The 25,839-nt window shown below is 39.2% G+C and overlaps 1 protein-coding gene across 1 annotated transcript in view; it reads right to left on the bottom strand.

Annotated features, from left to right (window-relative positions):
- Window positions 1-5,040: 5,040 nt before the first annotated feature.
- LOC126192611 (eukaryotic initiation factor 4A-III) overlaps window positions 5,041-25,839 on the bottom strand; it is a 61,986-nt gene continuing 41,187 nt past the window's right edge. Inside the window, exons 4-10 of the mRNA XM_049932616.1 lie at window positions 18,019-18,152; window positions 17,807-17,895; window positions 9,166-9,304; window positions 6,236-6,351; window positions 6,017-6,124; window positions 5,735-5,862; window positions 5,041-5,508 (exon numbers count right to left, since the gene is read on the bottom strand). Coding sequence (XP_049788573.1) covers window positions 5,492-5,508; window positions 5,735-5,862; window positions 6,017-6,124; window positions 6,236-6,351; window positions 9,166-9,304; window positions 17,807-17,895; window positions 18,019-18,152 — 731 coding nt within the window. The 3' untranslated portion in view covers window positions 5,041-5,491. The remainder of the gene's footprint in view (window positions 5,509-5,734; window positions 5,863-6,016; window positions 6,125-6,235; window positions 6,352-9,165; window positions 9,305-17,806; window positions 17,896-18,018; window positions 18,153-25,839) is intronic.

Genomic DNA, 25,839 nt, shown 5'->3' with positions numbered 1-25,839 from the left:
AACACCATCTACTTTTATGGTGACCCTTTGTGGGTATGCAAGTCAAATATCATAGCTCCAGCTCCATTAGTTTTGCGGCGGGGATTTGTTCTATACCACAGTGTAAGCAAAATGGCGAATATCAAGAACCTTGCTGTGACTGAATATCTTCATTTGAAAGGAGTGATGCCCAAGGAAATTGCGGAGGACATGTGGAATACACTTAAGGACAGTGCTCCATCTTATGCAACAGTTAAAAACTGGGTGTTCAACTTCAAACGTGGTAGATGTGCCAAGGAGAGGAAGACCTGTCACAGTTGCAACTGATGAATTCATGATACGATTTTGCAGGATCATCAAAAAACGTTGCAGCACATTGAAACCACGTTTGGAATCTCCCATGGACATCCTCATGACATTGCTGTGGATATTTTGAGAATGCAGAAAGCTTCACCTTGGTGGGTCTGGAAAGACTTGAATGCAGATCAGAGACAGGAGCATATGCAGTGTTGTGAAGAAATCATCCACCAATCTGAAGCATATGACGAAGGCTTTCTTGCAAAGTATGTTACAAAGGATGAAACATAGGTTCACCACTTTGATCCTGAGACAAAACAAGTCATAACACTGGAAACATCCTTCATCCCAGAACCCAAAAAAATTCTGGGTGCAAAAATCAGCCAGTAAGGTGATAGCGTGGCTCGTCTGGGATGTTAAAGGGGTAATTATGATGGATTACTTGCAAAAGGCTGTAACTATCAATGCATCACACTATTGCACCCTCCTGCACTGTTTGAGAAGGGATAAAGCAAAAATGGTGCGGAAAATTGGTGTGCAGAGTTCTTTTGCATCATGACAACACACCAGGGCACAAAGCCCACGCAACATTGGAAACTGCGACTCAGATTTCAAATTGTTACATCATCCGCCATATTCTCCAGTTTTGGCTCCACCAAACTTTTTTCTTTTCCCAAAAGATGACGATTTGACGATAATGCAGTGACATGCTGTGAACTGCTTGGTTGGACTCCAAATCAAAGACCTTTTATTTGAACGGTTTGCAGAACTTATCTGTGTGTGCCCGCAAGCGTATTAGTGTACATGGGTATTGTTGTTGTGGTCTTCAGCCCAGAGACTGGTTTGATGCAGCTCTCCATGCTACTCTATCCTGTGCAAGCTGCTTCATCTCCCAGTACCTACTGCAACCTACATCCTTTTGAATCTGTTTAGTGTATTCATCTCTTGGTCTCCCTCTACGATTTTTACCCTCCACGTTGCAATCCAATACCAAATTGGTGATCCCTTGATGCCTCAGAACATGTCCTACCAACCGATCCCTTCTTCTAGTCAAGTTGTGCCACAAACTCCTCTTCTCCCCAATCCTATTCAATACCTCCTCATTAGTTATGTGATCTACCCATCTAATCTTCAGCATTCTTCTGTAGCACCACATTTCGAAAGCTTCTATTCTCTTCTTGTCCAAACTATTTATCGTCCATGTTTCACTTCCATACATGGCTACACTCTATACAAATACTTTCAGAAACGACTTCCTGACACTTAAATCTATACTCGATGTTAACAAATTTCTCTTCTTCAGAAACGCTTTCCTTGCCATTGCTAGTCTACATTTTATATCCTCTCTACTTCGACCAACATCAGTTATTTTGCTCCCCAAATAGCAAAACTCCTTTACTACTTTAAGTGTCTCATTTCCTAATCTAATTCCCTCAGCATCACCTGACTTAATTCGACTACATTCCATTATCCTCATTTAGTTTTTGTTGATGTTCATCTTATATCCTCCTTTCAAGACACTGTCCATTCCGTTCAGGTGCTCTCCCAAGTCCTTTGCTGTCTCTGACAGAATTACAATGTCATCGGCGAACCTCAGTTTTAATTTCTTCTCCATGGATTTTAATTCCTATTCCGAATTTTGTTTTTGTTTCCTTTACTGCTTGCTCAATATACAGATTGAATAACATCGGGGATCGGCTACAACCCTGTCTCACTCCCTTCCCAACCACTGCTTCCCTTTCATGCCCCTCGACTCTTATAACTGCCATCTGGTCTCTGTACAAATTGTAAATAGCCTTTTGCTCCCTGTATTTTACCCCAGCCACCTTCAGAATTTGAAAGAGAGTATTCCAGTCAACATTGTCAAAAGCTTTCTCTAAGTCTACAAATGCTAGAAACGTAGGTTTGCCTTTCCTTAATCTATTCTCCAAGATAAGTTGTAGTGTCAGTATTGCCTCACTGTTCCAATATTTCTACGGAATCCAAACTGATCTTCCCCGAGGTCCGCTTCTACCAGTTTTTTTATTCGTCTGTACAGAATTCGCGTTAGTATTTTGCAGCTGTGACTTCATATCTGTCAACCCCTGCTTTCTTTGGGATTGGAATTATTATATTCTTCTTGAAGTCTGAGGGTATTTCGCCTGTCTCATACATCTTGCTCATCAGATGGTAGAGTTTTTAAATGGTTGGCTCTCCCAAGGCTACCAGTAGTCCTAATGGAATGTTGTCTACTGCCGGGGCCTTTTTTTTGACTCAGGTCTTTCAGTGCTCTGTCAAATTCTTCATGCAGTATCGTATCTCCCAATTCATCTTCATCTACATCCTCTTCCATTTCCATAATATTGTCCTCAAGAACATCGCCCTTGTATAGACCCTCTACATACTCCTTCCACCTTTCTGCTTTCCCTTCTTTGCTTAGAACTGGGTTTCCACCTGAGCTCTTGATATTCATACAAGTCGTTCTCTTATCTCCAAAGGTCTCTTTAATCTTCCTGTAGGCAGTATTTATCTTACCCCTAGTGATATACGCCTCTACATCCTTACATTTGTCCTCTAGCGATCCCTGCTTAGCCATTTTGCACTTCCTGTCGATCTCATTTTGGAGACGTTTGTATTCCTTTTTGCTGCTTCATTTACTGCATTTTTGTATTTTCTCCTTTCATCAATTAAATTCAGTATCTCTTCTGTTACCCAAATATTTCTATTAGCCCTCGTCTTTTTACCTACTTGATCCTCTGCTGCCTTCACTATTTCATCTCTCAAAGCTACCCAATCTTCTTCTAATGTATTTCTTTCCCCCATTCTTGTCATTCTTGTCAATCGTTCCCTAATGCTCTCCCCGAAACACTCTACAACCTCTGGTTCTGTCAGATTTTACACAAACAAGGGAATGCAGTTCATTTTCAAATCTAGTCTCTTCCTGATGACACTGAGCTACAAGTTTAACAAGGAAATATTTCAAAAGTTCGGCTGTGGCTGATAAGTTGGTAACTGAAATCTAAGCAGGTTTGAACTGATTTACTGAAAAGGCAAATTATTCTACATAACACTTCCGACCAGAAGCGTTACACTACAGCTGCTGAGGTACTGGTTATTCTTCGTGTTTTACTATCCCTGTTAATACATATGGATAAAACAAATAAAAGCATTAGCCTAATTTGGGGCCATTCTTTTGAATGGCCACACAAGTTTCTGCTTTAAAAATAATTTTGTTTGTAATGAGAAACAAACAGATGCTCTCTGTCAACATCGGACATCGCATGAAAGACGTGATGAGCAGTATTTGTTTGGGCTGACACCAGCTATGCATTTCAAAAACAAAAGTGTAAATATGTGCTAAAACACCAGAGAAAATGTGCCCGATGACTCTTCACCCTGTATATACACAACAATATTCACTGCTAACCCTATCATTCATTGTACTGGTTTATAATAACTGTAATCCCCAGGGATTGCATATGTAGCCACAATGCTGCAAGTCCGCGGTTATACTTGCAAACTATTTCACTCTTTCTCCTTTCTACACTGATGTAGTCTGCATGTACCTGGCTACAGGCTTATTTGAAGAGTTTTCAGTTAAATGAGTAGCAGCGGAGACTCGGGAGTCAAATCTCCGAGTGTACAGAGGTGGTGAGTTTGAAGATGACATCGAAGTACCTGCTGGCAAATTTAAAGTGAGTATACAGAGCTCATTTCTGATCTCTAGAGTGAATCCCAGCCCACAAAAAGTACTATGTGGATACCACTAACGGAATGTGGATCCTTTGTGTTAGGAGCCAAACTACTATACCAAGGAGGGATTCTTATATGTTTGAAGAAGGATTCAGAGTAAAATACCCATTGCAAATCTGCTCCCTCACCATTGCTGATAGGACTAAATGTTGCATGAATCCTGTTCAACTGACTAAAAGATACCTAACAGTTATCATTTTCAGTCACATATGTGTTAAAATAGGTAAGCATATAAAAAGGAAGATGCAAAATTTGTAGAAACGATGTGCCAGCCTATAGCATTATTCTATCAATTCTACTTCACATGCTCTTTGGTGTCTATTTTTGTGTTTGTGTATTTCGTGATTGTAGATTGTCTTTGTAGGACAGTAGGAGAATAACAAATATTAAACAAACAAGTGAGAGCAAAACTGTTCCTTGTACATAAATTTTATGAGACACCTATTTAGCTGCTCCCCCCTACTAGTAGCAATTTAAAACTGGAAAAATCAAATGTTTCACATGTGCTTGCAACTATTTTTTTTTTTTTTTTTTTGGTATGAAATGAAATTGACCAAAACTTTGTTTACTTACATATAAAAAATTATGATAATAACACATTCTGCTGCAAAATGCCACTGACTGACCTCAATCACATCACGACTGCTGTTACTCAGTAAACACAAATGCTCTTTTTTAGGACATATATTTACATTTCTAAAAATCTTGTGGATTGTCTTGTATAAGAATATCAAAAGGAAACTTAGAAGATACAATGTTAATGTTATGCGGATATCTTTCTCACAATAATTTCACATAAATAACTAAAAATTAAAGTACTCCAGATCCAAATATGCTTTTAAGGTACATAAAGAGGAAGGGAGGGAAAAGGGGAGCATAAATCTGCAGTACTGTGACAAACCATGAGTGCAACAAGCACTGCTAAACGTATGTTAGGGGCAGAACGGTGTAAAAGCCAGTCATTGTAACTGCTGCCTGGTCAGAGTGTGTAATCCTTTCTCTCTCTCTCTCTCCTTCTCTTTTTTTTTATATAAAAAAACCACTACTTTCTAGGTAATCACCCACCACTGCAGTAAGAAATAAACGTAAAATAACTACATGACAACCAGAAGGCAAACCAACAAGAACAGGAAAGGCATCAAACTGTTATTTGCAGCATAGTTTTAGGTGTATAAAGCTAAGGTGAAGTTTTTAAATTACAAGTATTTACATCAAGTATATCAATCAACCAGTTAGTGTGAAAATATTTATCTACCTCAGTTCCAAGCAGAAACCAATAATCCTCTCTCTCTCTCTCTCTTAATAAATTATAAAGAAATACTATTTACTTAACTGACAAGATATAACATAAATGCATAACACTGAGAATAATGAATATGAACTAAAACATCTGATACAAAACATAAAAATCTTCCTCTGCCAGATAAAACAAGTGGTCACCAGTTCTCATCAATGCAGAAATGCATCTTAGGCTCCAGACTGTTCATATCAAATCAGCGACTGTAATAAAAATTAGAGTACATTACATACAAAGAAACCCTCATTTCAGTTACATATAAGCAATATCAAATAAACCAATTCCTTCATTAGTGTAACAAATGTTAAAAAGTCTACAGTAGAAAGTCACAAACTTAGATGCATTATACAGAAGCTTAATGAAATAATGCTGTTCATTTTGTATAAGAATCACAATGGACCTTCTCCAAACTACATATTAGATACTTACCATTCATTGGCATTTCGTCAATCTGAGTTGAATAATATTGTTCAATGTCTCTCAAAATTCTTATATCATCAGTTTTGACAAAATTGATGGCAACACCTTTTCTCCCAAATCGGCCAGAACGACCAATCCTGCAAATAGGTTGTTCAGATGAAAAATATTTTTGTTGGTTTTGAGGCCATGACAAAATAAAAGGTTCTCTAACTATTACTGACACAAACACATGGTTTCAGACAGAGGTAAAGAAGTGATAAAACTTGAAAAATAAACAGTTTTACTGCCTACCTGTGGATGTACAGTTCTCTGTTGTTCGGCAAATCATAATTTATTACAAGAGATACTTGCTGAACATCAATACCTCTAGCCCACACATCTGTTGTAATAAGAACACGACTGAAAACAAGGAAATGTTTTCCATTGAATTAAATCAATCAAAATTAGGCATTCACACACATGTACATACATACTCTGTTACTACACAAAAGCAGATGCAAAGGCCCTTACCTCTGCCCTGATCGGAATTCCTTCATAATAGCATCACGCTCCTTTTGGGGCATGTCTCCATGCATTGAGCTAACAGTAAAATTTGCCTCTCGCATTTTTTCTGTTAACCAGTCTACCTATTAGAAAATTAAAAAAAAAAGAAAATAAATCTTAATTAGCCGAATTACAAAACAAAAATAAGTATTGTATGAGGCTATTCCACAAACATACCCGATTACAAGAAACCGAATTTACTTTTTTAAAATTTAATTATCTAGTTTTTAAACAACAATCTTTAACCTCCTTCAAAGTGCTCTCCACTAGCAGTAAAACACGTTTAACCTTTCATTCCACTGTTAGAAACTTCCTTTTTTCTTTTTTAATTCCTCTTCTGCAATGCCCGCTAGTGCTTCCATTCTTTTTCTAAGGGGTAAAGTAGGGTGACTGAAGCACAGGGATGTTCCATTTTTAGTAAAAAATGGCGCGCACATGCACACACTGCACTGTGTGAGCTGGGGCATTATTGTTGTGGTAAAACAGGTTGTCCAACTGCCACAAATCAGGCCTCTTCCACTGGTAATTGTTGTTTGGTATAATGTGACTTACCAAATGAAAGTGCTGGCAGGTCGACAGACACACAAATGAACACAAACATACACACAAAATTCCAGCTTTCGCAACAAACTGTTGCCTCATTCCTACGTGGAATGTTTCCCTCTATATATATATATAGAGGGAAACATTCCATACCTGTCCTTTTTTCCCCCCTAAGGTAAGTCTTTCCGCTCCCAGGATTGGAATGACTCCTTACCCTCTCCCTTAAAACCCACATCCTTTCGTCTTTCCCTCTCCTTCCCCTCTTTCCTGATGAGGCAACAGTTTGTTGCGAAAGCTTGAAATTTGTGTGTGTGTTTGTGTGTCTATCGACCTGCCAGCGCTTTCGTTCGGTAAGTCATATCATCTTATAATAGAGGGAAACATTCCACGTGGGAAAAATATATGTAAAAACAAAGATGATGTGACTTACTGAACGAAAGCGCTGGCAGGTCGATAGACACACAAACAAACACAAACACACACACAAAATTCAAGCTTTCGCAACAAACTGTTGCCTCATCAGGAAAGAGGGGAAGGAGAGGGAAAGACGAAAGGATGTGGGTTTTAAGGGAGAGGGTAAGGAGTCATTCCAATCCCGGGAGCGGAAAGACTTACCTTAGGGGGAAAAAAGGACAGGTATACACTCGCACACACACACATATCCATCCACACATATACAGACACAAGCTGTGTGTGTTTGTGTGTCTATCGACCTGCCAGCGCTTTCGTTCGGTAAGTCAAGTGCTGGCAGGTCGACAGACACACAAACAAACACAAACATACACACAGAATTCAACCTTTCACAACAAACTGTTGCCTCATCAGGAAAGAGGGAAGGAGAGGGAAAGACGAAAGGATGTGGGTTTTAAGGGATTATATTAAGGGATATTAAGGGATTATAATAGAGGGAAACATTCCACGTAGGAAAAATATATCCAAAAACAAAGATGATGTGACTTACCAAATGAAAGTGCTGGCAGGTCGACAGACACACAAACAAACACAAACATACACACAAAATTCAAGCTTTCGCAACAAACTGTTGCCTCATCAGGAAAGAGGGAAGGAGAGGGAAAGACGAAAGGATGTGGGTTTTAAGGGAGAGGGTAAGGAGTCATTCCAATCCCGGGAGCGGAAAGACTTACCTTAGGGGGAAAAAAGGACGGGTATACACTCGCACACACACACATATCCATCAACACATATACAGACACAAGCAGACATATTTAAAGACAAAGAGTTTGGACAGAGATCTTCCAGGATGATTACATGATTTTTTCCAATATTTTCATAGAATAGGAAATCCTGGGTGGGACTTGTCATCAATCGACATTTCACGACTTTTGAAATGGGAGAACCGTTTACCCACTTAAGTTTACCCCATTGCATCACCCATAAAAGCCAGTTTTAACATTTCAAGATTTCTGTGGCAGATTCTCTAAAACTACTTTACCTAAATCGCTTGGCTCAGTGATATGGAAAAGGTAACTCAAATACTCCTACCAGCATAATTTTGGTACTATGAAACTCTGGCCACAGCATCAGTTAGAGGTCACAGCTTAGAATGAGCACGGGCACCACGTAAACTGGAAAGTTATAACTATGCTTCTTAACACAAAGATCATGTACAGGCATTTCAAGATCTGCAGCTACATAGTGAAGTCAACAGTATCTTCTGTTAAGCCTGTAATAAACACACAGGAAATCATTCGACAACTGAAAGTATTCAAAGCTGCAAGTGCGTCGTTCATGTCTCAACTTCCAAAATGGGAATCTTGGACAATGTATCAGACAGCAGTATTAGATCAACATCTTCTGTCCACAATGAGGGCTCTTTCTATGATGCACATAATTAACTCTAGTGTAGCCACCAACGTTTCCCATGTCCACAGTTTGAGAGTGGAGTGTGAATGTGACTGACCCTTATTTATATCACCAAGTGGTTCCTTTCTCTCTCTCTCGCTCTCTGTCTGATCGCTTGTGTAGGGGGGACACTTATTGTAGCTTGAAAAGGATTCATCTAACAGTTGGTGAAGTTTCACTCTTTTATATGAGCCCTTTGATATGTCAACAAACTCAACACTTCCAATATTCAGCGAGTTGTTTCCTTTACTCCTAAATCATTAATAATGAACCTTATATAAAGACAAAATGAAAAATTATGTGCCATCTTACTATTGAGCCATTGGTATTCAGTGAGTTGTTTCCTTTACTTATAAATCATTAATAATGAACCTTATATTATAAAGACAAAATGAAAAATTATGTGGCATCTTACTACTGAACCATTGGTATTCAGATTTGCAACATTACATTCAATGAAAGTGAATAAATATATTAAAAAATTTCATTACCTTCCTTTTTGTGTTGCAAAATATAACAGCTTGTGTTATAGTTAAAGTATCATAAAGGTCACACAAAGTATCAAACTTCCATTCTTCTCTTTCTACAGCTACAAAGAACTGTTTTATTCCTTCCAGAGTCAGCTCATCACTGTTGGCAAAAAATACATTTTTATTCTTGCAAAATTATTTTAATATCAAAGTGCAGCTATTTGTATTTAAGAAAGGCAGTATACAGGTGTTAATGGGAAGCATGTCATACTTCTGATACTCAATTAATTAAACAAAGCCACTGAAGGAAAAAAAATAACAATAAATAAATTTCAATCCAGAAACTTATTAATTCACAAAGAAAAAGATAGGCTAGTGAGTATTAAAATTCACGAGGTAATAGTTAATACACACAGTCAAATTGAATAAAGAGTCCAAACTTTCATGGCAGGAAAGAGGTAGGGAGGTGGTTGTATGTTAGAAGAAGTCCCATTTCCTCCTCAAATGGGATCCCCTCTGGGTCTTTAAGTGACCTGTTACCCCTCTAATTTAACAAACTATTTGCCTCTGTGGTATGTCATTGCTGAGCTTCACAGATGAGTGATTAGATTTGTGGGTCTAGAATGAAGTATCGTAGGAAAATTGCATTTTTTACTCCCCTTTACAATGTATACTCTGATACCAAAATAGTCTCTCTGTCAATCATAGTCATAGATATACAAGCTAGTTCCCTAATTTTTACCGTTATATAATTTTAGCATCATTTCCATACAGTGTATTACAATGATAAGCATCTCTGAAGAGTGCTCCTCTCATCTAGGAACTAGCAATTTTATAGTCTGAAGATTTCATTTATTCAGCCAGCCCAGGATGTTGTGCAATATGCAAAAATCAGAGGTAAATATAATTAATTGTAAACTTGACTAACAATAATAAAGTCTGCAATTTTTTCATTATAATGACACTTTTACTATTTCTCCTGTACATTCAGTGCAGTTATAATGCTGATTAACTGCAATAGTTTAAATTTCTAAAAGAGTGACTACCAGCAGAACAAGTGCAAAAGTGAACTGAACACAACTGAAGGCAGTTTGTCTGCTCTCACTGACTGTTTACTATAATATTACTGTTTGACATTCATTTATAGATATACAGTGTAGGTCTTAGAGAATCGCAAAAAGACTGATGTTCTCCCACTTACACACTATGATTTATTCATCAATTATCACTTAATTAGCTGTAGTAAACATACATCCCCCAGCTTCCAAGAGAACTAAAGGATGGCCACAGCAGCCAGAGCCAATGTCATGTGTATGCTACTTGTGCTTGTGTGAACGTGTGTGCATTTTCTACTGCAGATGGAGACCTTTTGGTCGAAAGCTAAAATGTATAGCAGTCTTTTTCCTGTGACTGCCTGCGACTCAACATCTCCTCTATACAAATTAAAGAAATATGGGATTAAGGACAAAGCTCTGAAATGGCTCACATCATACTTGCACAACAGAAAGCAAAATGTAAGTGTCACATCAAATGCAGTGAATTATTATTCTAAATTGAGTACAGTATCACAAGGTACGCCTCAAGGCTCCATTTTGGGGCCAATCCTGTTCCTATTCTATGTAAATGACTTGCCCATAAATATAAATTCCCCGTCAGTTCTGTTTGCAGATGACACTTCTGTTTTAATTGAAGATGATGCAGAAAAAATTCAGAGCTCAATTGTGAACACAATGGGTACTCTAGAAAACTGGTTCCAGTTAAATGGCTTGAAACTGAACATTGCAAAAACCAATATGGTACATTTCAAAACCAAACATTTGAAATGTGTGGATCTTAAAATACATCATCACAATCGTCCTATGGAAGAAGTTGACACAGTCAAATTCCTAGGACTAAATGAGGACAACAACTTAAACTGGAGTACACATATTGAGTTCCTATCAAATAAACTACACGAAAAATAGCATATCATAGTTACTTTGAATCTGTCATTAGGTATGGTATCATTTTTTGGGGAAATTCAAGTAGTGTATCTCGAATACTGAAACTGCAAAAGAAAATTGTAAGATACATGTGTAGTGCACAACAAACAGAATCTTGTCGCCCATTATTTTGGAAACTGCAAATCCTAACATTTCCCTCCATATACATTTATGAAATTATAATCTTTGTACACAGCAGACAAAAATTATTTGAGGAAAATCATTTTAACCACACATACAACACAAGAAATAAAAATAATTTTATGTTACCCACACACCATTTGAAATTATATGCACGAACTCCACAGTACATGGGGATGACAATATATAACAAGCTAATGAGCAAAAATATTTTTAATATGAAGCCAGAGAGTCTAAAAATAAGGCTACAGCAGATTCTGTGGGATAAATGCTACTATTCAGTAGAAGAATTCATAAAGGATGACATGATAATTTGAGCAAGGGGTAATTAATTGTTGGTCTTTTATGGTATGTGTAACAAAATTGTATTATTATTATTATTATTATTATACCATCTGTTAAAATCAGTTGTTGTAATTAATTGTTAGTTTTTTATTGTATGTGTATTTTTATATTGTATTATTGTTATGGTACCATTTGTTAAAATCAGGTGTTAGATGTATATGGTAAAACTTTACCAAAATTTTGACGTGTCTCCTGTACCTAAAGCAAATGATTTAGATTATGTACGTTATGAGACTAATAAACCACAATTCACAATATAAGATGAGTAGCATTCTAATCTTTTCATAATGTTGTTGTTAAAACTAATTATAATTGTGATCCATTCATTTCTGCTTAATGGGAAAATATTTAGGACAAAAATGTACTGCTAGTACTACTGGTATATGGCATAACTGGCAATCATCATGATGCTCTATTATAATCAGTTCCAGAAAAGGTGTGCTGCCACTATGTCACCATTCCAATAATTTATTGCACGAAACTTCACAAAACAAAATCAGCATTGCTTTCAGCATTATATTTGGTTACTGTAGTTCATTTTGGGTGAATTCAATGTAAAGCAAACAAGCAACAGCGAATGAGAATTCTATCTGTGTAAATGGTACACAAATGCGAGCACACTGCATTCAGCTGTGATCGGTTCACATTTAATAGTTTTCTGCTGGCAGCTAGTCTTTTAGCACACAATCAAAAAGGTTCTGAAACTCTCCACTTCGGTGTTACCAGTAAAGAAAGTTTTCACCTGCTATCTTGTCTATTTCTGTTGCTGACACAAGATGCACGAGTGATAGAGTGGTCTGATGCTTGTGCCAGTTGGGAATGGAATAAATACGCTCAAGCTTTGTATTTTCTTTTGTTACGAAAGAAACCCGCCTTAAATGTCTTTGTAGGTTAGAAAATGTATGTCCTACACTTATTATAATAAAAGTGCACAAAAGACCTCATCATTCTGGTGTTTATGTCCACAGTAGCCATAATTGCATGGTTGATGCATGACAAGTTAGGAATCTTTGATAATGATAAAGTAAATTTTACCAACTAACCTATGTGGCAGGTCATATGTGTATTTCACTGATCATATTTTATTGACATTATCTTCCTTATATGTACTTTAATAAAGCCCTTCAAACGTTTTGCTTACTTCAATGCAGACATTGAAAACTATCTGAGAAATAGCAGCTACTGAAATGCAAAACCACCACTAACTTGAATCTCTCCAGCTGCAAATAATTACTATGTTGATGCCAACATTTCTTCACGTTATGGTGGTCATCAGTGATTACTGTTCTGCTTGCAAATTCCTCTTTAATTGTAATGAGAAGCCAGCAAAAAGTGTCAGCTGATGTATTTGCTAAGTTTAGGAATAATGATGGGGAAAGCTGGACCTCTAGTTCAGTGCTAAGTGCACTACTTCCAGGCATTTCACACTTCTGTACAGCTTAGACATTAACTACTTATTTCCCTGCATCACTTTCCTTACTTTATATAAAAAAACAAAGATGATGTGACTTACCAAATGAAAGTGCTGGCAGGTCGACAGACACACAAACAAACACAAACATACACACAGAATTCAAGCGTTCGGAACAAACTGTTGCCTCATCAGAAAAGAGGGAAGGAGAGGGAAAGACGAAAGGATGTGGGTTTTAAGGGAGAGGGTAAGGAGTCATTCCAATCCCGGGAGCGGAAAGACTTACCTTAGGGGGAAAAAAGGACGGGTATACACACACGCACACACACACACACACACACACACACACACACACACACACACACACACACACACATATCCATCCACAAGCAGACATCTTTAAATATGTCTGCTTGTGTCTGTATATGTGTGGATGGATGTGTGTGTGTGTGTGTGTGTGTGTGTGTGTGTGTGTGTACCCGTCCTTTTTTCCCCCTAAGGTAAGTCTTTCCGCTCCCGGGATTGGAATGACTCCTTACCCTCTCCCTTAAAACCCACATCCTTTCGTCTTTCCCTCTCCTTCCCTCTTTCCTGATGAGGCAACAGTTTGTTGCGAAAGCTTGAATTTTGTGTGTATGTTTGTTTGTGTGTCTGTCGACCTGCCAGCACTTTCATTTGGTAAGTCACATCATCATTGTATATATATATATATATATATATATATATATATATATATATATATATATATATATATATATATAAAGGAAGAAGAAGAAAGAAAGAAAGAAAAAAAGTGCTTGCCATGCAAAATAATACTCTCTGAATACAAAAATTTTGTATTGCAGATCTAACTACACTGCTGGAAAAAAAATTAGTACACCTGGGATGACGACTTAGATTTTGATCCCATGACAGCATATGCCATGTGGGAAATAGTAGATGTACTGATAATGATTTAAACACTGTCCACCAACAAACAGCATTATGGCATAGCTACCAGAGCACTGTCAGTGTGTACCCGTAAATACGGAATGACCACAATAAAAAAGCTCAGTGTGGTGCAAACATGTGAATCAAGCAGGCAACCACACCATGCAGATGCACTTGTGCTTCCTACAGCCAACTGAGCGAATTCAAAAGGTGCTGAATTGTGGCCTTCTGACTGGTTGGCTGATCCTTTTGGAGAATTGCCACACAAGTTGGATGTACTGCGGCAGCTGTGAAAAGATGACAGTATCAGTGATCACATGAAGATTCTCACTCATAAACAAGGTTCTGGACCTCCACACAGCATGGACTTCCGCCAAGATCATCATAAATGCACCAGAGGCAGATCATGCAGATACCACTGGACAGTCTTGCTCTGTGGCGCTACAGTCCAGGATGAACCCTGGCCTTCCCAACTAGCTTCTGCCAACCCTCACGATCACATGCTACCCTCCTCCATTTTCTGCATCCGAACTTCCGAAGGTTTTCTTCCACTCCATCCCACCATCTTGCTCGAGGTCGACTTCACCCTCTTTGTCCTCCTGGATTACCAAAGAGAATCTTCTTCACCACCTTAGACGCCTTTCCATCCTAGCCACATGACCTGACCATCTTATCCTTCCTGATCGTATGATTTTTGTTGCAGGAGCATTGGCATACATGGTATACAATTCAGCATTGTACCTTTTCTTCAATTGTTCTCTGTCATACACAGAGCCAATTATTCTCCTCAAAACTTTCCTCTTAAATCTGTCAAGCGGCATTGCATTGGTTTCTGTCAAGGACAATGTTTCACAAAGCATAACTGGTCTAACGAAGGTTTTATACAGAGTGAATTTTGTTGGGCGGCTGAGGAGCCTTGACCGGAATAAATTACTCAAGGTGAAATATGCCTTATTTGCTGATATCAGCCTAATCTTAATTTCAAATTAGATGTCATTAAAGCCAGCGACAGTGAAACCAAGACACTTGAAGCTATCAACACTTTCAAATATGTATCCATTCACATTGAAAGATGATTGCATACTGGGTTGATACGTTTTCCCACAGGCCATGTATTTAGTTTTATCTTAGTTTATCGTAAGACCCATCTTCTTACTTGCTTGACTTAGGGCTGTAAAAGCTTCTTTCAGTGCTGGTGCTGTCCGTGCTATGATGTCTACGTCATATGCATATGCTAAAATGTGCACAGACTTGTAGAAGATGGTGTCCTTGGTCTGTAGGCCTGCTTCCCTAAACACCTTCTCGAGTGCTACATTAAATAATATGCATGCTAATGCATCTCCTTGATGTAGCCAATTTTTTTATTTCCAGGGGGTCCCAGTAACTTCCTCGAACTCGAATGCAGCTTCTTACATCAGACAGTATCATTTTAACCATTCTCAGGAGCTTTCCATGTATCCCCATCTCCTGTAGACCATGAAACAACTGGTTTCTATTGATGCTGCAGTATGCAACCTTAAAGTCAATAAAGAGATGATGTATTCCAATTCTATATTCAACAGTTTTCTCCAAAATTTGGCACAGATTGAAAATCTGGTCTATTGTTGACCTTCCTCATTGAAATCCGCTTTGATATATTCTCAAAAATAACATAAAAAAACACCTTGTTCCCCAAGTTCAGGAGGGTGATCCCGCGGTGGTTTCTACACTCCATTTGGTTGCCCTTTTTATATATGGGACATAATATTCCTTCATTCCATTCATCTAGTATCCTTTCCTGTACCCATATGAGAGTGACAGAAACTGCTCTAACGTTGCTCCTCCACATTTTAACAATTCTGCAGGAATGCTATCCGCCGGGAGACTTGTTATTCTTCAGCTTCCTTAAAGCTTTTTTAACATCCTCTAACCCTAGGCCATCAAGTGGCTGTTCATCATCCAATCCTTGCTCACAATCATTATAGATATCCTCCGCTTGCTTCACCTCTCGATTCAGCAGGTCATAAAGATATCATTGCCATCTTTCCAGAGTTTGTTAACTCGCAGTTATTATGTTTCCTCTTTCATCTCTAATCAAGCTGGTTGTTGGAGCATATCGTCTTCTAGCATTGTTCACTTTTATAAAGAACTTCCTTGTTTCATTCTTCTTCTTGGACAGTTCCATACATTCTATTTCAGCCTTAGTCCATTCCATTTTCTTTCAGCAATGTGTTATCTTTTCTCTCGATAATCCTCCAGCAAGCTTCTTGTGCAGTTCGCCTGTAATGTCTTTCAATGCGAACTGTTGCAAAGCAGTGGGACTATTGGCATGTGAAACTCTAGCCTGTCTTCCACAACACTGCAATGTATCGCTCAACTGGTGCTGGAAGATGAAATGGCGCACAGTGCTCTTCAGTGATGAAAGCAGAGTCAGCCTACATGGAAGTTATGGTCATCTGCACAATGTAGACCTCGTGAGTGCTGTCTAGTAGAGTTCATACATCCAAGAAACACTGGCCCCATCTCAGGTCTTATGGTCTGGAGTGCAATAGTGGCCAAGCGGTTCTAGGTGCTACAGTCTGGAACCGCGTGACCGCTACGGTCGCAGGTTCGAATCCTGCCTCGGGCATGGATGTGTGTGATGTCCTTAGGTTAGTTAGGTTTAAATAGTTGTACGTTCTAGGGGACTGATGACCTCAGATGTTAAGTCCCATCCTGCTCAGAGCCATTTGAACCATTTGGAGTGCAATACCCTACAATTTTCTTACATCTCTGGTGCTTCTGGAGGGGATGCTAACCAGCACTTGGTACATGCGGAATGGTGTTCGACCCATTCTTTTGTTGTTCTCGCAACAAGGTGATGTGTTGTTCCAACATGATAGCATTCGCTCACACTCTGCCCATGAAAACTAAAAGTGTCCTTCAAGACATGGAGCAACTTCCCTGGCCAGCACAAATTCCAGATTTGTCTCCCCTCGAGCACATGTGGGATACGAAGGGACAGGAAGTGACTTGTGCGACTCATCACCCAACAACTCTTACAGAACTATGTGAACAGGTCAATCAGGTGTGGCATAACATATCCCAATAGAGTATTCGCTATATGTACTATCAACTGGATGCCATAATCAGCACCTGTATTGCCGCCCGTGGAGGCTACAACACATGTCAACATGGATGTTGCAGCATGGGTCAATACCTGGAACCTTGGAACTGCTTGCCCTATTGATCTGTAAATATAATCATTTTGTGTACTCCATATGCACTGTTGCAACATTAAATTTTGAGTGTACTGGAAACCTTGAAAAGGGTGCGCTAATTTTTTTCCTCAAAATTTATGCTGATTATTGGTGCCAAAACACAGCAATGCAGCTTTCTTAGGGTTTGCTTATTATCTCATGTTCTCTTCTGTTTCCTCTAGTGTAAACACTTGTTCACTGAATGGTAGTGAGCAGGTGTGAATTTTCTGCGAATGTTCGCTGTATGGTTGTATGGGGGGGGGGGGGAGTTTGGGTTGTTTGGGGGAAGAGACCAAACAGCGAGGTCATCGGCCTCATCGGATTAGGGGAGGATGGGGAAGAAAGTCAGCCGTGCCCTTTCAAAGGAACCATCCCGGCTTTTGCCTGGAGCGATTTAGGGAAATCACAGAAAACCTAAACCAGGATGGCCAGACGTGGGATTGAACCATCGTCCTCCCGAATGCAAGTCCAGTGTGCTAACCACTGCGCCACCTCGTTCGGTACGAATGTTCGCTCACTTGTGTTCACTTCCATTTCCTCTGGTGTAAACCAGGCTTAAAATTGCATGTGTATGCATCTTAGAAAACATTCAGATAAAAGCGTTTGATTTACTTTAAGTGCGACTTTATTCTTACCGTTTTACTAAAATCCTTATTGGATCTGTCATGAATTTACTTGTCATTTCCAAAATTTCATGAGGAAGTGTCGCAGAAATAAGCACCACCTGAAAAATAAAACATTTAGTAGCAAGCAACATTTCTGAACTAGCTTTAGAACCATCAGAACCCATTCCAACACAATTTACAAAACTATTACAAAAAAACATTCCTTCAGTATGGTCAAATACCTGAGTAGCTGGTGGAAGGTATCGATATACATCATATATCTGTTCTTTGAAACCTTTGTTTAACATTTCATCAGCTTCATCCAAAACCAGCATTTTTATTGATCGGGTCCGCAGAACTCTTCGTCGTATCATATCTGTAACACAGGAAATTTTTTGTTCAGTAATAATCATTCAAAAACATTATTAGACTTACCATTTAACAAAAAAGTTACACCTGCATACTACACAAGCAACCTTATAGAGCGGGCAGAGGATACTTCATGTACCCCAATCATTTCTCCACTATCCTGTCTCACCTGTGAATTTTACGAGAGAAGAATGAATTTCAGTGTGATTCAATATAAGTTTTAATGTCCTAGTGAAGTCATCATCATTTCCAAGATGAAGTGGTATGTTGCTCGACTTGTTGGATTTTTCATACTCCCAAAAATAACAGCCAGTTTCTCTATAACGGGCAGTGCCCTTTTTGTAATAATAATAATAATAATAATAATAATAATAACAGTGGTAGTGGTAGTAATAGTAATGGCCTGAGTACTTATGGAAAACAGTTTTCTGAACGAAGATTCTGATCGGTCAAGCTTACAATCAGCATATTACTAGTTTGTCTACTAATTGTGAGATATGGACATTTAGTGTGAGAACCATACAAAAAGTGAGGTCGGCTAAGAAATTAACAGAGTGATTTAGTTTTGATAATTGCCATTAAGAACAGGAAAAAACAAACAAATAGGTCAGGTTACAGACTAGTGGAATGACTCATTAATTTAAGGAGAAGTAAAAACATATAAGTTAGGCTGGTACATATGTCAGAGCAGACAAGTGGTCTCCCATTGCTCATCTGTGGTGAGAGAAACCTCATCTACATCCTACCTCTCACCAACCTGAATAAGGGCAAATACCAAAGTAAGGATTGTCTTTTCGTCAGGAGATCAGCAATAGTAATAGTGTGAAGGCTAACCGTGTAACGAACATAAGTTGAACTGACAACAATAAAATAAATTAGAATTATATTAATACCTTCAGCTGCTAATGGGTGTTGATATACATCAACAGGGACAGGTAAAAATGTGTGCCCCGACCGGGACTTGAACTCAGGATCTCCTGCTTACCTGGCAGACGCTCTATCCATCTGAGCCACCAAGGGCACGGAGGATAACGCAACTCACACCTCCTGCGAGACCCACATTCTCACCTTGTATGTCTACAGACTACATTCGTAGTGTCCCACCCCAACACACTCATTACTCGTGGAAGACATTCTTACCAAGTCCCGTAAGAGTTCAGGGAATATGTGTGCATCCACACAGAAGAAGAAGGTCATGGCTGGTATTGCCAGAACTATATACTTATAGGGATATGGTGTCTGTTCTTTTGGACATGCCCGAAAGAACAGACACCATTGATGATCTGCAGCCGTCTAGAATGAAATTAGTGCCCTCGGTGGCTCAGATGGATAGTGTGTCTGCCACGTAAGCAGTAGATCCCGGGTTCGAGTCCTGGTCGGGGCACACATTTTCACCTGTCCCCGTTGATACATCAACGCCTGTTAGCAGCTGAAGGTATTAATATAATTCTAATTGCATTCTAGACGGCTGCAGGTCATCAATGGTGTCTATTCTTTCGGACATGTTCGGAAGAACAGACACCATATCCCTATAAGTTGTTGTTGTTGTTGTGGTCTTCAGTCCTGAGACTGGTTTGATGCAGCTCTCCATGCTACTCTATCCTGTGCAAGCTTCTTCATCTCCCAGTACCTACTGCAACCTACATCCTTCTGAATCTGCTTAGTGTATTCATCTCTTGGTCTCCCTCTACGATTTTTACCCTCCACGCTGCCCTCCAATGCCAAATTTGTGATCCCTTGATGCCTCAAAACATGTACCAACCGATCCCTTATTCTAGTCAAGTTGTGCCACAAACTTCTCTTTTCCCCAATCCTATTCAATACCTCCTCATTAGTTACGTGATCTACCCACCTTATCTTCAGCATTCTTCTGTAGCACCACATTTCGAAAGCTTCTATTCTCTTCTTGTCCAAACTGGTTATTGTCCATGTTTCACTTCCATACATGGCTACACTCCATACAAATACTTTCAGAAACGACTTCCTGACACTTAAATCTATATCGATGTTAACAAATTTCTCTTCTTCAAAAACGATTTCCTTGCCATTGCCAGTCTACATTTTATATCCTCTCTACTTCGACCATCATCAGTTATTTTACTCCCTAAATAGCAAAACTCCTTTACTACTTTAAGTGTCTCATTTCCTAATCTAATCCCCTCAGCATCACCCGATTTAATTTGACTACAATCCATTATCCTCGTTTTGCTTTTGTTGATGTTCATCTTATATCCTCCTTTCAAGACACTGTCCATTCCGTTCAACTGCTCTTCCAAGTCCTTTGCTGTCTCTGACAGAATTACAATGTCATCGGCGAACCTCAAAGTTTTTACTTCTTCTCCATGAATTTTAATACCTACTCCGAATTTTTCTTTTGTTTCCTTTACTGCTTGCTCAATATACAGATTGAATAACATCGGGGAGAGGCTACAACCCTGTCTCACTCCTTTCCCAACCACTGCTTCCCTTTCATGCCCCTCGACTCTTATAACTGCCATCTGGTTTCTGTACAAATTGTAAATAGCCTTTCGCTCCCTGTATTTTACCCCTGCCACCTTCAGAATTTGAAAGAGAGTATTCCAGTTAACGTTGTCAAAAGCTTTCTCTAAGTCTACAAATGCTAGAAACGTAGGTTTGCCTTTTCTTAATCTTTCTTCTAAGATAAGTCGTAAGGTTAGTATTGCCTCACGTGTTCCAACATTTCTACGGAATCCAAACTGATCTTCCCCGAGGTCCGCTTCTACCAGTTTTTCCATTCGTCTGTAAAGAATTCGCGTTAGTATTTTGCAGCTGTGACTTATTAAACTGATAGTTCGGTAATTTTCACAGCTGTCAACACCTGCTTTCTTTGGGATTGGAATTATTATATTCTTCTTGAAGTCTGTGGGTATTTCGCCTGTCTCATACATCTTGCTCACCAGATGGTAGAGTTTTGTCATGACTGGTTCTCCCAAGGCCATAAGTATACAATAAAATAATGTGGGAGAAATAATCAGTGGTTAATGCACCTGCCTAGTAAGCAGGAGATCCCAGATATGAAACTTCGTGGCAGATTAAAACTGTGTGCCGGACCGAGACTCAAACTCGGGACCTTTGTCTTTCGCAGGCAAGTGCTCTACCAACTGAGCTACCCAAGCACGATTGACGCCCCGTCCTCACAGCTTTACTTCTGCCAGTACCTCGCCTCCTACCTTCCAAACTTTACAGAAGCTCTCCTGCGTATATCGGCGCACACTCTGCTGCAGAGTGGAAATCTCATTCTGGAGAAGATCCCAGGTTCAAACCCTGGTCCGGTTCATTGCCGCTGATACCACGCGATGTCCCGATGCAGGTGACAGCAGTGATTTACAGAAATAATCATTTTAGAAGGTGTGTGGGGCCAGTAAGTGTCCCCTGTGACATCCCTCCAATAACTGCCCCACATGCAAGTACATTGTTAAAGAGGGGGAAGAGCACCCACTATTCAGAAGAGTGCTACCCCTACAATGGAAAACAAGTTGTGTCCGAAAGAAGGGGCTAATCTTGTCTAAGAGCAATCAAAACAGACCAAAAGAGGGACGACCAAGGCAGCTGATCGAGATTAAAATGTTCCTGAGAATAAAAATAACTTTCACAGAGTATATGGACAACCATTTCAACTATTTGTGATTCATACGCTGGTACTAAAGGCAAAGAATCCAGAAGAGCATGTTTATCAGGAATAGCCAGAAGGAAGGGACTGCTGTCTGTAAAGGCTCCGCAACCACAATATGGGAGCTGGCTCATTACATAAAATAAAATTCTGTGTTATCTGAGATGCAGAGGTGATATAGGACAGTGGATTCTTTTGGGATTAACAGATGTAGGAGCACTGCACAGCATTAGTCTGCTCGATATTGTGGAATTTATTAGAGGTGGCAGTAGCTCACTAGTTGCTGTTCCGAATCCAAGTGATTTGCACCTGCAAATGTTGGGCAAGTAATTGCTCCTTTAGCCAAATGATCGGGGACACCCACATGACTTGCAATCCAGAGAAAGACAATTGGACAGGCAGTATGACTAAGGTCAGAGAGAAGGTCATGAATAGATGGTATTGTAGTGTTACTCTTATAATATCTATTAATGGCCTGGAGACTGATCATGTAGTCATTACAAATTAAAATGTTATTGAGGTCTGATTAATAAAACACAGGGCACTATTAATGGCCATCAGCTCCATTGTAAAAAAAGCGCATGTTCCTGACGGGCATGAGAGGGAAAAGCATATCTTATCCAATACCCAATCCATGGTTTTGGAGCCATCAGCACAAACCTGAGGCTTCTGAAGAACTGGGAGGAACAGATGTGGGAAGCTCATGAGAACAACAAAGTTTAGGTCACTGAAATACACTTGCCCAAATTTGTGGTCTGGGTACTAACAAAGAGGGGTACACAGGAAAATATGGAGGGACGAACAGGTTGGCCTTCCAAGAGGTTAGATGAAGCTCCCAGCAGAGAGTCTCAATGCATATTCCAACTTGTAATATCACCCTAGAGTGGTCAAGGTATTAGTGATCCCTGAATACAAAAAGAATTTAATAACTTGGGTGATTAGGGAATTGTTGCACAGTGATTGCATAAGAGAGTAAGTATTGGCACGTCCAAATTGAAAAGGGATGATCCTTGCTACATCGAGGAGATACTTCATGAGACTAGTCCAGAAGGAGCAAGTGGTCAGTCTTAGGGCTGAGATACACGTGAGAGGTTTTTTGCTCTCAAAAGTTTGGTGCTCTTAGATAGTATCTGCATAATTGTTTGCACTTGGGGCAAATTTTCACTTTTATTTCCTTTTGAGTACTTTCTGTAAGTGTCTGAGAACACAGAGAGTAGATGTATGAAACATTGACACACAGCAGGGTGAGTATGTCTGTGAAAGCTGAGAGATCACTCTCCAAAAGGTTTTTCTGTCTTAGTTTTGTGCGTAAAGGTAGGGATTGCAATGGAAGGGCACTGGGTTGCAGATGTACTTTTAATACTTTTAGTGCAAGGAAAAATCAACCATGTTGGCGTTGGATAAGAAAGTGTATTATGTGGCAGAATGATTTTGGAGTATGCAAGAATCTGAATGTAGAGCTTGTGATGAAAAATCAACAACAATACTGAAATTTTATGAGTGTGACAGTGATGGAAGAAATACTCTTTATAAGTGGACCCCAAATTGTGTATCTAGATACTATTATGTGTAAATCCGTTAGTGTTAAATACAGACATCCAAAATACAGACTTCTTGAGACATTTCTATTTCTAGCATCAGCTACATTTATTCTCTTTCAATTGGCAAAGTAACAATTATGTAGAAATAACATGACACCATTTCATCCTGATACTCAGAGACATTCAAAGCCAAGTCGAGAGATATATGATAAGTAAAGCTTTACCAGACAAACATTCATTTTAATGTTTGACTTAAGGAACCACTCTTAACTTCCTGTAGGTCTGTTCATCATCATCCAATATCATAATATTATTATTAATAAATACAACGTCATATAAAATTATAGATACAGTAGTATTATTTCAAGTTTTCCAAGTTCTAAAATGGTTACTTTAAAATATACCTGCAATTATTTCCCTGTTAATTATTCTATGTTATAAAATTACTTTGCCTGATTCGTTGAATTGTGGATATTCTGATAAATTTCTGCTGTGGAGGTGTTAGAAACTATAGCCATTTCAGGATACAAACTTTGCTGTTCCTGTAAGACTATAACTGTACATTCCATAATGCTGGCCTTTCCTCAGACAACATAATTAAATCCACACTTCATCCTGAGTCCAATTCCTGGCAGCTTTCTTCACTACCCCCCCCCCCCCCCCCCCGCCCTCTTTTTTTTTTTTGCTGACGTCACTGACGTTCATCCACATTGCATATCCACTGTGACAGTAGTCTCAATTGTCCTGACAATACCAGCACATGCACGCTGCTAGTTGCAGAGTTTATGTGGCACAGTAGGTAGTGCACTAGTCTTTCATTCATATTTTCATAGTAACGTGGGGGCAAGTCTTTTCAGTAACAATTTTTTTTTTAATTTCATTAATTAATCTACATAATGTGTCAATGATCTTTTATATATTATTTGTTGTATAGCACTATTTAAGTTTAGAACTTTCGAAATAGGCTAAATGTTCATGCTGTTCATTTAGGATATAAAATAGGCAATTTCTTCACCCAGTTTTATTTAACATATGCACAAGTACGGCAAAATATATTACCAGGATGTAGTAGTGTACAAATTGTGAAATACAACACAAATTTTGGACATAATACAAATCTGGGACGCAATATGGCCACTCAGCACTCTCCAAGTACTCTAGCTCACCTGACAATGCCAGTATAGTTTTTCTTGTGAGAGAGCTACAGCAAGCAGCTCTTGGGAGATGGAGATTACTGTCAACAAGAAAAGTCCAAACTTGCAAAGCACGACTATCTGAGATCTTCCTCCACTCTCTGACACTGCCAGTGAGCTAACCCCTGGCACTGTTTACACAACACGTATTACACGTAAAAAGTCTGAGAGTGTGAAAAACCTTCACATGTATACATTGCTTTACTGCATGATGATAGACCTGGTACAATAATATCAAAGCTGAAAGTGTTGCTGAGCCATAAATCTGGTAGCCAAAGCCCAACTGGGATGAGACCAGGGCCTGACAAATATGGGGAGGAGCAGCACGATCTGCAGCCCAAGAGGTATGGGCCAGAAAGCAGAGAGCCTTAAGGTTTTGCATGCAGCCAGTTCTTAGTTGATGAATATCAGGCAGCCTTGTCAGCTTTTTATCACAGAGAAGTCCCAAAAATCGGGAATGTGCAACTATATTCAAGCAAGTAAGAACAGTTCAGAGTCAGTATGGACTGTGTGGTATGACAATAGAAATGCACGACTCATGTTTTTGTAGGGGGCAACTGGTACCCACGAGAAAGAGCCAAAGCAGAAGCTCGGCAGATGGCATCTTGGAGCTGGCGTTCAGTCATGGTTAGATCCTGCGAGCTATATCAAGTGCAAAAGTTGTTGACATACATCTCGGGTATGACCAGTGATATGACCGATGTCACTAGCCCATTGAGGGCTATGAGGAAGAGTGTAACTCTTGGAACAGAGCCTTGAAAAATGCTGTCCTCTTGGACCAGTGAGGAACTGTTGGATGTTCTAACTGTAAACCGCACATAAAAACCAATAGGGACACTTGAAAGCCCCAGTCATGAAGAGCAAGTTGAAAGTGATGGTGTCATGTGCTGTCTTATGCCTTATGCGGGTAAAAAAAGGCTGTACTGAGGTACTGTCATTTAGAAGAAGCTTTCAGGTTGCTGATTCCAACCTAGCCCAATGGTCAATTGTAGATCACGCCTTCCAGAAATGGCTGATGGGGAGACAAAATGCCCCACAATGTGCCAACCTGCTATTGAGTCATTCCATGTCAAATTAACATAGAAAAGTATAATTTTCAACCTGACTGTCTTCAATTTTCACAAAATTTGGTGTGCTTCTTGCACATGACTTTTGGCCTTGAGTATCTCAAAACACTCACTTTCAAAATTGACAGAAAAACTATATATTTGCTTCTTCATGTTACACTATACAACATAATAAAAAATCAAGTTTGGATGACAATGGGATTAGAAGTTATAAGTTAACTTGTACAGCAATGTGCTGCATTAATGCAAAGTAAATTATATT

Source organism: Schistocerca nitens, chromosome 1 (assembly GCF_023898315.1).
Source record: "Schistocerca nitens isolate TAMUIC-IGC-003100 chromosome 1, iqSchNite1.1, whole genome shotgun sequence".
Classification (NCBI taxonomy): domain Eukaryota; kingdom Metazoa; phylum Arthropoda; class Insecta; order Orthoptera; family Acrididae; genus Schistocerca; species Schistocerca nitens.
Note: the sequence above shows the minus strand (reverse complement) of the source record. Positions and strands in the feature narration are given on the sequence as shown.